Raw genomic sequence first — 11,915 nt, forward strand, 5'->3', positions numbered from 1 at the left:
CTTTGTGAATGTTCAGAGAAGAGCAAGGAATTTGATAGGAAAAGTTTGCATGAGTTTTCATTTGTAAAGTAAGAAAGTGTGATATTAATGTAACTTTATTGAACTTCACAATGACAGATCTGTACAAAATCCACAATAAATATATTACCAGCATGCATATCCTGAATAGGTTACTGATAATACAGTGCAAAATGTTCAGTAATAATAAAACAAAGCACTACACATGAGATCCAAAAAACGTCTAGTACGCCATTTGCCCTGGTAACTACATGCCAAACTGACGACCAATCAAAACCAAGGCTTTCCGTTCACAGCAAAACCAATCGTCTCTTGTGACACCTAGCGGGTTGATACCAGTGCAATGAATTTATGCCAAATGCAAAATGATGTAATGAATATTGATTATTTTATGTTTTTTGAAAGAAGGTCACTTTACTGCTTGGTCTGCCCCATTTTTCCTTTCTTTTTTTTGAGGTACGTGGTCTGTGGCTATATCCTGAAAGCGACCAAAAGAGACACTTCATTATTTGCATATGCTTTTAAAGAAACAGTTTACTTTGATGCATTCCTAAATGCTGCACAATGACATCCAATGTTGTTTCATGTATGGAAACAAGTATTGACATGTCACTGTCATAGTTTGTCATAGTTTTTTCACTGGCAATGGACTGTAAGAAAATTTGTTCTTGTTATGCCCCACCACACCACAATAACGAAAAAACTACATTTATAAATATATATATTTAATTTTATCCGGAAATCCCAGATTAATACAGATTAAAATTAATTTAGGCAAACTGTAATTAAATAAACCCATCGAATTTAAGTTAGTTAACTAAACGCAGTCTTTTGCGCCATCTAGTGACGGGGTTAAAAGTCAACAGATACAGAGGAAACCTCGTTTAAAACATACCGTGTAGATGAATTATTATACAATAAAATATTCTGAAAATGTGATAAGGATGTACTTCAAACCCTGAAGCAGGATTAATATTAATATGGTTTTATATATCCTATATCTAAAGGGCTTTCGTACATCTCTGTTGCACTGCTGCTGTACCACAAACACCGACATTTCTCCGCAAACGAACAGAAGGTTATGCAGAAATGTAAAGTTACGTTCGTAAATACGTAAATAACACCTACGTAAATAACGTAATACGTAAATACGTAAAAAATACGTAAATAACACAGCAAACTCTTAACATCTTGTGAGGCAACATAAAACGTACTTACGTATATAACGTTATGTAATAATGTTATGTTGTATATAAACTTAAACATTCAGTCGTAAACAGTCTAGTCACTTTAAAATAAATGATACGAAGTAAAAAATAATAGTTCTGCGTTGTCGGAGCCGCCATTGCGATTCTCGAACGCTGCTACGTCACGCAGGACGTCGTACGTGCGCGCGTCCGCCGCGCTGACGCCAGCGTGGGGGGGCTGGCCTTCACGGCGAGGAAGTGGCGTTGTTTAGCGCGACGGGCTTCGCCTGGGTTGTCTCGTGGGTAGCGCTAGAGCCACGAAATCACGCCGTTTTAAATGTTAAACGCGCCCGCGGAGCTCCGACGATCGACCGGTTGAGCGCATCGACTGCATAAATCGACCCATCGCGTGGCAGCACAGGTGAGCCGCGGCTGGACGCCCGTTTGGGCGCTTTTGGCGGGTGGATTATTTGAATTCCGCCAGGTAGGCCTCGGGTCGGGCGAGCTAGCAGCGGGGCAAAATATGCCTCCTGGCTTTGTTTTCTGTTGTGCATTTTTAAGACGGGCCACTCGTATTTCAGCAATTGACGGAATGACTTTTGCTCTCTAGTGAAATGGTTTATCCGTGTTTTTGAGTCGGTGAGGTCGCTTTTTTCTTCTCTCGTTTGCCGGTTAGCTTAGCAGCGTTGCTAACACGCGAAGTGGGCGGACCGCGGTAACGAAACACATGTAGTAAAAAGTAGTGCATGCGAACGGGCGCTGCTGCTAAGTGCACAACGCGCACTAGTTATTTATTATTTTATTCCGCGAGTGTGAAATATTGAAACAGATGTTCGTTTTATGCCTTCACGCTGCAGCGTTAGTTTCCTGGCGCTCCAGACAATTCCTGCGGTTCCCACTTTCACTTAGCCGCCTTAACTGGTAAATAGCTGCAAATAATTCAGGTACGAATTAAGCTTTTGGTACACAAAGGCCATAAACTGTGTGTTGACTTGGTGGTTTTTTTATTTATTTAAAACAAATTTTAAAATTTGTTAATTTTTATAATTTATTTCTTTATTTATAACAGTCTTTTTGGCTTTTTTATAAAGAAGGATGGCAGCTGAGGTGAATGGCAGCTCCGCTGCAGTCAAAGAGGAGGAGGAGCCGATGGATGTTTCAGCCGAGCACACTGAAAACTACCAGACCCTCATTGATGCTGGCCTTCCCCAGAAAGTTGCGGAGAGCCTTGACAATATCTTTCAGACCGGTGAGTTTAGTCCTGTTGTCACGTCAACAGGTTGTGTAGATATATGTATGCCATAGATAAATCAAATCTTAAATTAGATCAGTCACTAAAATTGACAATTTCTTCATCATGGTGTGCAAATGTAATGTTGTTGTCTTTAAATAATCTTTTTCTTCAAAGGCCTTGTGGCGTATGCTGACTTAGACGAGAGGGCGATCGATGCCCTGCGTGAGTTCAACGAAGACGGAGCACTTTCTGTTCTACAGCAGTTTAAAGAGAGCGATCTGTCCCATGTACAGGTCCGTATGTTCATCACTGATCCAGTTTGCCGTTATATAAACCACGTCTGGTTTCTTACGGTTTCCAATATGCATTGTCCTTGTTCACACAGAACAAAAGTGCTTTTTTGTGTGGGGTCATGAAGACGTACCGGCAGAGAGAAAAGCAGGGGAGCAAAGTTCAGGAATCAACAAAGGGTCCTGATGAGTCGAAGATAAAGGTCGGAAAATGTTATCATATTTCCAAAATTTGAAAGTCTTTAGTTTTCTAACATGGTTCTCTCTGTTGTTCCAAAAATGTCAGACTTTGTATTTTAAAAATCGTAATGAAAGGTCTATCCACACAGGCGCTTCTTGACAGGACGGGATACACCCTCGATGTCACTACAGGTCAGAGGAAGTATGGTGGACCCCCTCCAGAAACAGTGTTTTCTGGGACACAACCTGGTATTGGAACAGAGGTAGGTATTCACATACGTTATGAGTTGACTTTTACTTCATAATTATAATTCTGTTCACAGTTCATAATATCTGATTTGCACTGCATCTGCAAGACCCGCTTATTTAATGGCTGTTGTTTCCTGTAGGTCTTTGTGGGAAAGATCCCACGAGATCTGTACGAGGATGAGCTGGTGCCGCTGTTTGAGAAGGCCGGATCCATCTGGGACTTGAGGCTAATGATGGACCCGCTCTCCGGGCAGAACAGGGGCTACGCGTTCATCACCTTCTGTAGCAAGGAGGCAGCACAAGAAGCCGTGAAACTAGTAGGTCCTGCCCAGCATGCGTCTGGGAAGTGCCAAATGACCCGACTGTGTGTCCTTTTAAACTATAGCTGTGTTCTTGTGTTTGAACATTTAGTGTGACAACTACGAAATCCGACCCGGGAAATACCTTGGCGTGTGCATCTCTGTTGCAAACAACCGGCTGTTTGTGGGGTCGATTCCGAAGAACAAGACGAGGGAAAGCATCTTGGAGGACTTTGGCAAAGTTACAGGTTGGGCAAACATGCAGCTTGGTCCTGAATTTTGTTTCTTTCCAACAACCCGCATCTCTCAAATTAAGCCATTTTGAGCAAACAAAGATATTCCGCTTTTAAGCCTTTGTTTTCATAGTCTCTGTTAGACCTTGGGGTTAAAGATGGCTTCTGTGTTGCTGCAGAGGGCCTGCAGGAGGTCATCCTCTACACCCAGCCCGATGACAAGAAGAAGAACCGCGGCTTCTGTTTTCTGGAGTATGAGGATCACAAGTCAGCGGCTCAGGCCCGGCGCCGACTCATGAGTGGCAAGGTGAAGGTGTGGGGCAATCCCGTAACGGTGGAATGGGCCGATCCGGTCGCTGAGCCCGACCCAGAAGTCATGGCAAAGGTCAGATATTTCTCGATGTCCGTTGAATGTAAAAAATATTCCTAAATACATGACGGATTTTTAACCTCTCGCTCTGCTCACGATCAGGTGAAAGTTCTGTTTGTGCGTAAGCTGGCCACAGCAGTGACCGAGGAGCTGCTGGAGAAAACCTTCTCTCAATTCGGCAAACTGGAGCGGGTTAAGAAGCTGAAAGATTACGCATTCGTCCATTTTGAGGAGCGTGATGCAGCTGTGAAGGTGGACGTTTTTACATTATTACGTCTTCATTATTAATTTTTTTTTACTTGCATGTTTTAATATTGGAAGGCAGTGACTTATTGACCTTTCCTCTGTTAGGCGATGGAGGAAATGAATGGCAAGGAGCTGGGAGGAGAGGAGATTGAGATTGTTCTGGCAAAGCCCCCAGACAAGAAGAGGAAAGAACGTCAGGCACAACGACAGACCACCAGAAACACAGGGTGAGAATGATAGGAACAGGCTGGTTTCATTCGGACCGGTGTGTTCTGGCGGGCTCACAACTTACATGCTCTCTTCGGCATTTGTAGGTATGATGATTATTACTATTACCCACCACCCCGCATGCCTCCCCCTGGGCGTGGCAGGGGGCGCGGTTCCCGGGGCGGCTACGCCTACCCCCCTGATTACTACGGATACGAGGAGTACTATGACGACTACTATAGCTATGACTACAGAGGTGGCTACGATGATCCTTATTACGGTTATGATGATGGCTATGCCATGAGGGCAAGAGGCAGCCGCACCAGCCGTGGTGGCCCGCCTCCGCCCAGAGCGCGTGGTGCCCCACCCACCCGTTCACGAGGGGGCTATTCCCCGAGGGGGGCTCCCATGGGTGCTCCTCGAGGTGGTCGTGGCGGCCGTGGTGGGCCCTTCCAGCCCCAGAGGGGCCGTGGCGCCCGGGGGGCTAGAGGGAACCGCGGCGGCAACGTGGGTGGGAAGAGGAAGGCGGACGTCTTCAACCAGCCAGACTCCAAGCGCCGGCAGACCAACAATCAGCAGAACTGGGGGTCTCAGCCTATCGCCCAGCAGCCGCTGCAACCAGGGGGCGACTTCTCTGGTAACTATGGTTACAGTAATGACACCCTGGAGTTTTCCCAGGATTCCTATGGGCAGCAGTGGAAGTAAAAGGTATTCTGTCTGAAAAGAAATGACACTTAAAGAAAAAGAAATCCTGAAAAGTGATTTGGCCGCAGTATTTGATTGACTCTTGTCCTTCATTCATCATTAAATATTCGAAACAGAATAAAATATGGACATAACAAGAATTGGCTGTACGGATTCTGATTGGCTGTAAATCCTGTTGTTCCTGAAGAATGTAAAAATTGTTTTCCCATTGTTTTCCCCCTCCCTAAATTGTTTCATACTGTTGTGGTTACGTGGGACGTGTTTTATATCTTTTATTCTTTTTTTTGTGGTTTTTCTTTTAAAGTCTATAACGCTTTTTTTTTTTTTTTTTTTTCATTTTTTTAAAGGAATTTTTTTAGTTTTTTTTTTTTTTTCTCTCCCAAAAGTCTGAGAGGACATTAAAATCATGAAACGGCCTTGCAGAAAACTAATGTCCCTCAAACCCACCATTCTCACTTTTCTTTACCTGGACCACCACCTCTTTCTAATTTCTACTAATTGCATTTGCTTGTATATTATGGCATATACGGCTAGAGGCTTTTTGTTGTTTTTGTTTTTTTCTTTTGCAAAAGTGGAGAAAAGAATCCACTGGAAGGAGGAAAAAAAATTTGTAGCAGAGAGTTAAACATTACATTGTATGTCTAGCGTTTCTAGAAGTAGTTCAATTGTGTTTTTAAACCTGAAATAATTATTACGGCGTTATTTTTTCTCTCTCTTTGAAAATGCTCGTTAGAACTTGGTTTGGCTTACCTTAAAAGCCGCCGCAGTTTGTTCTTTGATGTTTGTATTTATAACTTTTTTGTTTGTTCCATTTCAATAAAACACAAATTGAGCATTCATTGGTCGGAAACCAAAAAAATATATATTGTCCCAAGAATTTGATTTGAACTTTGAAGCGTTACGTGCTCGTTTGCATCGACATATCAGAAAACAATGTGCCGGTGGCAGTCATTGGGTCACTTTGTGCGAATTTTTGGGGCTGTAAAACTGGATTTTAACCCTTTGCTTACAAACATGGTCTGAAACTCCAGGAACAGAATAACAGTAACAGATTTCCGCGCAGTATTTTGGGTGTTAATTCCTGTTTTAGTGATCTGCTTTTGTATAATAAGAAAAGTGTGAAATCACTTTGCTTAATATTAGGGCTGTTAAAGTTATTGCGTTGATAAATGTTTGTACGGCCACTGTCCTTCTTTTTGTGTGGTGTTTGTTGCTTCTTAGCCCCCTGTGTACTAGTTAACTACAGGGGTTTGATTGGTTTCTTCTCTATTGTACATACTACACACACAAAATGACCAACAGAAATAGTGATCTTAAATTGTCATGTTAACTTTGACAGCCCTACCATGCAAGAATTGTACAACTTCCCTCTCTGGCTCGTACAAATACATTCAAACATTCCTCATATGTCCACCAAAACCAGTTCAAAACAGAGATACCCAATTGGGATCTTAAAACTCCACTGAAGTCCAAAGGGTTAAAATTCTTCTCAAGTTCAGCAGGACGGACTCCCAAGCTCTCCTGTCTCTCCACAGGCCGAAGCGATGAGAGAGAGAAGAGAGCACGACTCTTGTGTTTGGTCGTGTGAGTGCAAACCTAAAGTGTTGTCCCTTCTCATTCGACTCACCCAGGTGGCGTGTGGCAGTGCTAGCCTGAGGAACACCACTGCTGTGTTCTTCACTAAGGGTGAGCTGGTTCTACTTAGTCCCCTCTCTTCCTCACTTTCAGCCATTTTTCTATGAGTGCTTTTCAGAAACGGCCTTTTCTTTTTGACAGTGCACTGTGCCTCTAGTCCAGGGTTGTTTTCATATATACAGGAGTCCATACTGATTTCAGGGTCCATAATTCATCTGGTGCATGTGGACAAATCATCTGGTTCTACAAATGCCTAAACATTTAATGGGCCAAAGTATATAAATTATATAGTATGGGTGATCCAGACATGGAGCACAAAAGCGACATCTTGTCCCAATGAAGTGCATTAACCTTATCACGCCGCTAGATGGCAAAAGCATACTGAAGACTTCAAACAATGTGACAATGGTCTGAAGGCACACCCGGCAGTGTTTGTGTATGGCGTGCTATTTTCACACTTGTACACGTTTCTATTGAGATATTATAATTTCCATTTGGGAATTCAAATATCATTCATGTGCGTTATATTGAGCAGGTATCTACAGGTAGTAGCAATGCACCCAACCAAACCAGCTGGGATTGGACAAACAGCGTGGAACCTTTTATTATACGGTTGTCACCAAGGGACAGCTGTGTTTCAGGGTTGAGTTTTGATGTGTTGCTCTTGTCTTCACCTGACTGTCAGGAGGGCTGCCTCATCCAGATCTCTGCTGGAGGCGAAGTGTATAGGTGAATGGGGTCGCCACTGACTGGGTAAGGAATTTAACGCTGTATCACATCATACAGTACTCCGTTACAGTACCTGGCTCCACTCGCCTAAATTTGTTAAAGCATTTGATTTATATATGATTATAGTGGATGGTGTGTGTCTCCTATGAGCAGAGAAAGGTAATAGTAACCACGAAGTGCAAGCAGGTATGCTCATTTTTCCCCTCAACCAATCCCTCTTATATGAGAAAGATGATAAATCATTTTTTTGTGTTAAATCATACTTCACAAAGTAATGGAATTACCACTGCATATCAATCTTACCTGTGTATCTGTTAACATGGCCTCTTTTCTCTGTCTTCACAGTACAGGTATATCAGTCATTGTGCCCAAGGTCACAAATGAAGCCTGGATTAGTCAGAATTTCAATCAGTGGCCCAAATTGGTTGTATGAGTCTTTTTCTTCCAGGGTGTTCTATCTGTTATGGAAGAAGGTATATGAAAAGTCTGATCATGGTTTTATGTATAAATATATATTTTTTTTAATGTAGCTAAACACATTTATGTTTTTATAGTGGCTTCTGCAGGACCTGCATCTAAAGAAGAGGCTGAAGGGACATCAAGTTAATACTTTTTTTTTTTTTTTTTTAAATGGACTAGCCTTTTGCATTTATATCATGACTACCTAGTGTGTGTGTGAAGTCTATAATGTCTTCTAATGCACTCTTTGTATGAGGTATTTGTCTCTATGCTAATGTATGATTATGTATACATTTTAATTGTTCAATAAAGATGTGCTGCTGTAAATTAGTGTTTCTTACTTGTTATAACGTAGTAATTTTACTTTACTTTAAACCATGGGGCCAGGTTTGCTGGTGTGGCTGCCACAGAGCACACCATCATACTGTCCTCAAATCGCAGGCTTTCTTCATGTACCCGACTCTGGGGTCTCACACAGAACAACAATACGAGGGGCGAGAACTGTACCCACCCAGCCTTGAACCTGGGGTGCTCCAAAACTACAGCTTTAATAGATCTCTATTAGTGTGGCAGTCAGATTAAACCATAATGATGACCATGTTTCACATCCCTTCCATCAATGAGGAGACATGGAATTTCTGGAACAATATGATCCAGTATGATTTATTATGAGCTATTTTTAGACACTGGGTTATTTTCCTGTGGACGTACAGGACGTAGCGTTCACTCAACTTTAATGTCTGGACATAGTTGATATGAAGGAAATCTAAGTTTTTCAATAGTATTGCATCTGGTGGGTTTTTGTAAATGTTATAAATGGTTTGTAAGGGTTTGTGCTGTCGCTGTTTTATGAGCGTTGCATGTAGGGAAATGTCACGTGACACAACGTCACACCCAAGCCTGCTTGAGCCAAGATGGCTGCCGCTGCAGGAGATTCTGCTACTCCGGGGCTTGGCGCAGACGATTTGTTTCAGACCTTTTATACAGAGGTAAGTGCTTCTGATGTCACGTGTGGGTGCATTAGGTGTGTTGTACATACAGGTCGCGACTGTGTGACTGAAGTTAAAACGTTTCTCTGGTTCATTCTTCGCGTGGCCTGACAACACCACTAGCCGGCTAGCATGCTAGTCGTGTTTCAGGCTAGAAACTCACCACACATTAAACGTTCATTTAATGTGGCATTTAAATTCAGCAGTGAACTGTTACATTAAATGAATAAGGTGCGGCTATAGCTGTACAACGGGCGTGATTTAGAAAGCGAGCAGACCATTTGAAGTGTTAATCGAGCAGTTCGGCCATTTTCATCCCTTGCCGGATTTAAAATGTTGACCAATGTTGAGGTCAACCGCAGCATCGCGACATAATTCAAGGATGAGCGTCAGTCCCCGTGGACTGGATCCGTAACCCTGGCTCTGTTTTAATGCTCGGTTGAGGTAAGTAAATCGGGGACTAATTAAACGCGGTGTTGTGTTCTTTTCGTCAGGTCAAGCAGATCGAGAAAAGGGATTCTGTGCTCACCCCAAAGCAGCAGATCGACAGGTTACTGAGGCCCGGAGCGTCGTATTTTAACCTCAATCCGTTTGAGGTGAGTGTGAGATGTGAGGTTACAATGTTGTACATTTTCTATGGTTTGTCGGAGTCATTGTGTGTTTTAGTCTGGAGAGATTCTCGTACGTGATGCACAGCATTATGGGAACTTTTCTTTCATTGTAGGTCCTACAGTTAGATCCTGAAGCGACTGACGAGGAGATAAAAAAGCGCTTCCGGCAGGTGAGCGGACAACGTCGATCCGTTAACAACTGAGTTTTCTCCGCTGGTTCTGTCGAGATGCTCATGCTTAACCCGGCCGTTTCAGCTGTCCATCCTCGTTCATCCGGATAAAAATCAAGACGACGCAGAACGAGCACAACAAGCTTTTGAAGGTATCGGTGTTGATAATCTAACGTCAGTGTTCTGGGCGAGATTTCTCCCCGCACTGATTACGTGATTTGAATGATTTGATATGATGTGGGGCTCTGAAAGGTTTCATAAAAAATCTCCAAGCCATTGATGAGTTTTGACGATCCTCATCGTGTTCCCGTGTTTAGCATTGATTTGTAATTTCGTTGCTTTCCCCCGTACTAACAGCGGTGGAAAAAGCGTACAGGCTACTCCAGGATGGAGAGCAGAAGAAGAGAGCAGTTGATGTTATCCATGCTGGAAAGGAATACGTTGAACATAATGTGAGCAGCACTGTGTAACTGTGAGTATAGCGTGTCTGGTTTGAATCGGCTGTAATAAGCTGATCTCCCATCCTTTTTTCATAGATGAAAGAGAAGAAGAAACAGTTGAAGAAGGAGGGGAAGCCCATGGACGTTGAAGAGGACGATCCAGAACTGGTGTTTATCAGAACCACTTGTTCATTCTAGCATAGCGTTGTATATCGCGTCAGGTTGCAGATGTACAGATGTACCAGATCTAGAGTCTGATCATAAAAAAAAAAAAAAATTATTTCAGTTTAGACAGGCAGTGTACAAGCAGACCATGAAGCTGTTTGCAGAACTGGAGATCAAGAGGAAGGAGCGGGAAGCCAAAGATATGCATGAGAGGTGATGCTCGCCCACCTACACAAGCCGAACTCGCTCACTGCCGGAAGCGGTTTATCATCCTGACCTGCGCGTTGGCCTTTTAATAACTTTTAAAACCGTTCTTCAGGAAGAGGCAGAGGGAAGAAGAAATCGAGGCACAGGAAAAAGCCAAGAGAGACCGCGAGTGGCAGAAGAACTTTGAGGTGAGGGTCACTTGCGATTTCTGCCTTATGTTTTGGAGCCGTGGCGGCGTAGTGGGTAAGGAACCCTCGTGAACAAAGGGTTGCGGGTTCCTGACCCGCCGAGGTGCCACTGAGGTGGCCTTGACGAAGGTACGGTCCCCACACGCTGCTCCCCGGGCGGCTTTCACTGTTGTCCAAATTCTGGCCAGCGAAGTGGTTCGCTTGTACTCCCACGAGGGTCTTTTGTGGGATTCACTCCTTACTGCGTACTGGAATTATTTATCATTAATATGCAAGAACATGTATTTTTACTGGTTGTTACAAGCCACATTTCCTTTCTTGAAATGCAATAGTAGGAGCACTGCACCGTCGATTAGTTTGTGCATATAAATGAGTTTTATGATTGTAACGCTCCTTCAGGAAACGAGAGACGGGCGGGTGGACAGCTGGAGGAACTTCCAGGCCAAAGGCAAAACCAAGAAAGAAAAGAAGAACCGCACGTTCCTCAAGCCCCCTAAAGTGAAGATGGAGCAGAGGGACTGACTGCTCGCAGACGCCGCTGTGTGGAGATGTGACAGCCCTCTGATTCCACCAGAAACATCAAAAGACGTCCCTCGCAAGAGTGGTTTTGTGAAGATGACGTTTTCTTTATTTTTTAAAAAAAGAAAAGTGTACATACTTGTTAAAACTGTGACCCTTTGAGAGACTTTTTGGCATGAATACTAATGAGGAAAAGGATTTTCTTTCTTTTGTCCGTTCCTGTAATATCCTACTGTGACCTGTTCATGTATTTTCCCCCCTTTTTGTTTTTTAATGCCTGTCCGTCTTAATAAAAGCTCATTTGTAGCACTTCATGCACGTGTATGTTTGGAAAGACTCTCTCATGTGGTTTTATTAGACATTAATAATTTGAGGCAACAAATATTTTAACAGGACTTGTGTGATTTGGTCCCATGTGCTCCCTGATGTTTAAAAAGTAGATATTCTTACTGAATGAATGTGAATAAATGAGCTTTAGCCTTGCTAACCACTGGCCTAGTAATCCGAAGGTTGCCGGTTCGAATCCCGATTCGCCAAGGTGCCACTGAGCAAAGCATCGTCCCCACACACTGCTCCCCGGGCGCC

At 43.3% G+C, this 11,915-nt stretch overlaps 2 protein-coding genes across 11 annotated transcripts; both read left to right on the top strand.

Moving 5' to 3' along the window:
• Positions 1–1,447: 1,447 nt before the first annotated feature.
• On the top strand, positions 1,448–8,219 carry LOC114774236 (heterogeneous nuclear ribonucleoprotein R-like). Of its 10 annotated transcripts, none has more exons than XM_028966171.1 (15): positions 1,448–1,626; positions 2,297–2,454; positions 2,614–2,732; positions 2,825–2,932; positions 3,059–3,172; positions 3,299–3,475; positions 3,570–3,705; positions 3,870–4,075; positions 4,163–4,312; positions 4,412–4,533; positions 4,621–5,150; positions 6,754–7,606; positions 7,709–7,768; positions 7,928–8,055; positions 8,137–8,219. In XM_028966171.1, exons 2-12 carry the CDS (start codon positions 2,301–2,303, stop codon positions 6,804–6,806), a joined length of 1,869 nt encoding a protein of 622 aa, XP_028822004.1. In that variant the 5' UTR covers positions 1,448–1,626; positions 2,297–2,300; the 3' UTR covers positions 6,807–7,606; positions 7,709–7,768; positions 7,928–8,055; positions 8,137–8,219. The 10 variants fall into 10 exon arrangements, with proteins under 10 accessions (XP_028822004.1, XP_028822005.1, XP_028822007.1 ...); XM_028966172.1 differs by having other exon boundaries at positions 6,754–6,904; positions 7,539–7,606; positions 7,709–8,055; XM_028966174.1 differs by having other exon boundaries at positions 6,850–6,904; positions 7,539–7,606; positions 7,709–8,055.
• Positions 8,220–8,906: 687 nt separating this feature from the next.
• On the top strand, positions 8,907–11,644 carry LOC114774228 (dnaJ homolog subfamily C member 8-like). Its single transcript, XM_028966154.1, has 9 exons — positions 8,907–9,030; positions 9,525–9,626; positions 9,755–9,811; positions 9,897–9,963; positions 10,169–10,263; positions 10,348–10,419; positions 10,538–10,629; positions 10,736–10,811; positions 11,211–11,644. The coding sequence occupies exons 1-9, from the start codon at positions 8,956–8,958 to the stop codon at positions 11,331–11,333; spliced, it is 759 nt and encodes a 252-aa protein (XP_028821987.1). The 5' UTR covers positions 8,907–8,955; the 3' UTR covers positions 11,334–11,644.
• Positions 11,645–11,915: the final 271 nt, after the last annotated feature.

Source organism: Denticeps clupeoides, unplaced genomic scaffold, assembly GCF_900700375.1.
Source record: "Denticeps clupeoides unplaced genomic scaffold, fDenClu1.1, whole genome shotgun sequence".
Lineage (NCBI taxonomy): Eukaryota > Metazoa > Chordata > Actinopteri > Clupeiformes > Denticipitidae > Denticeps > Denticeps clupeoides.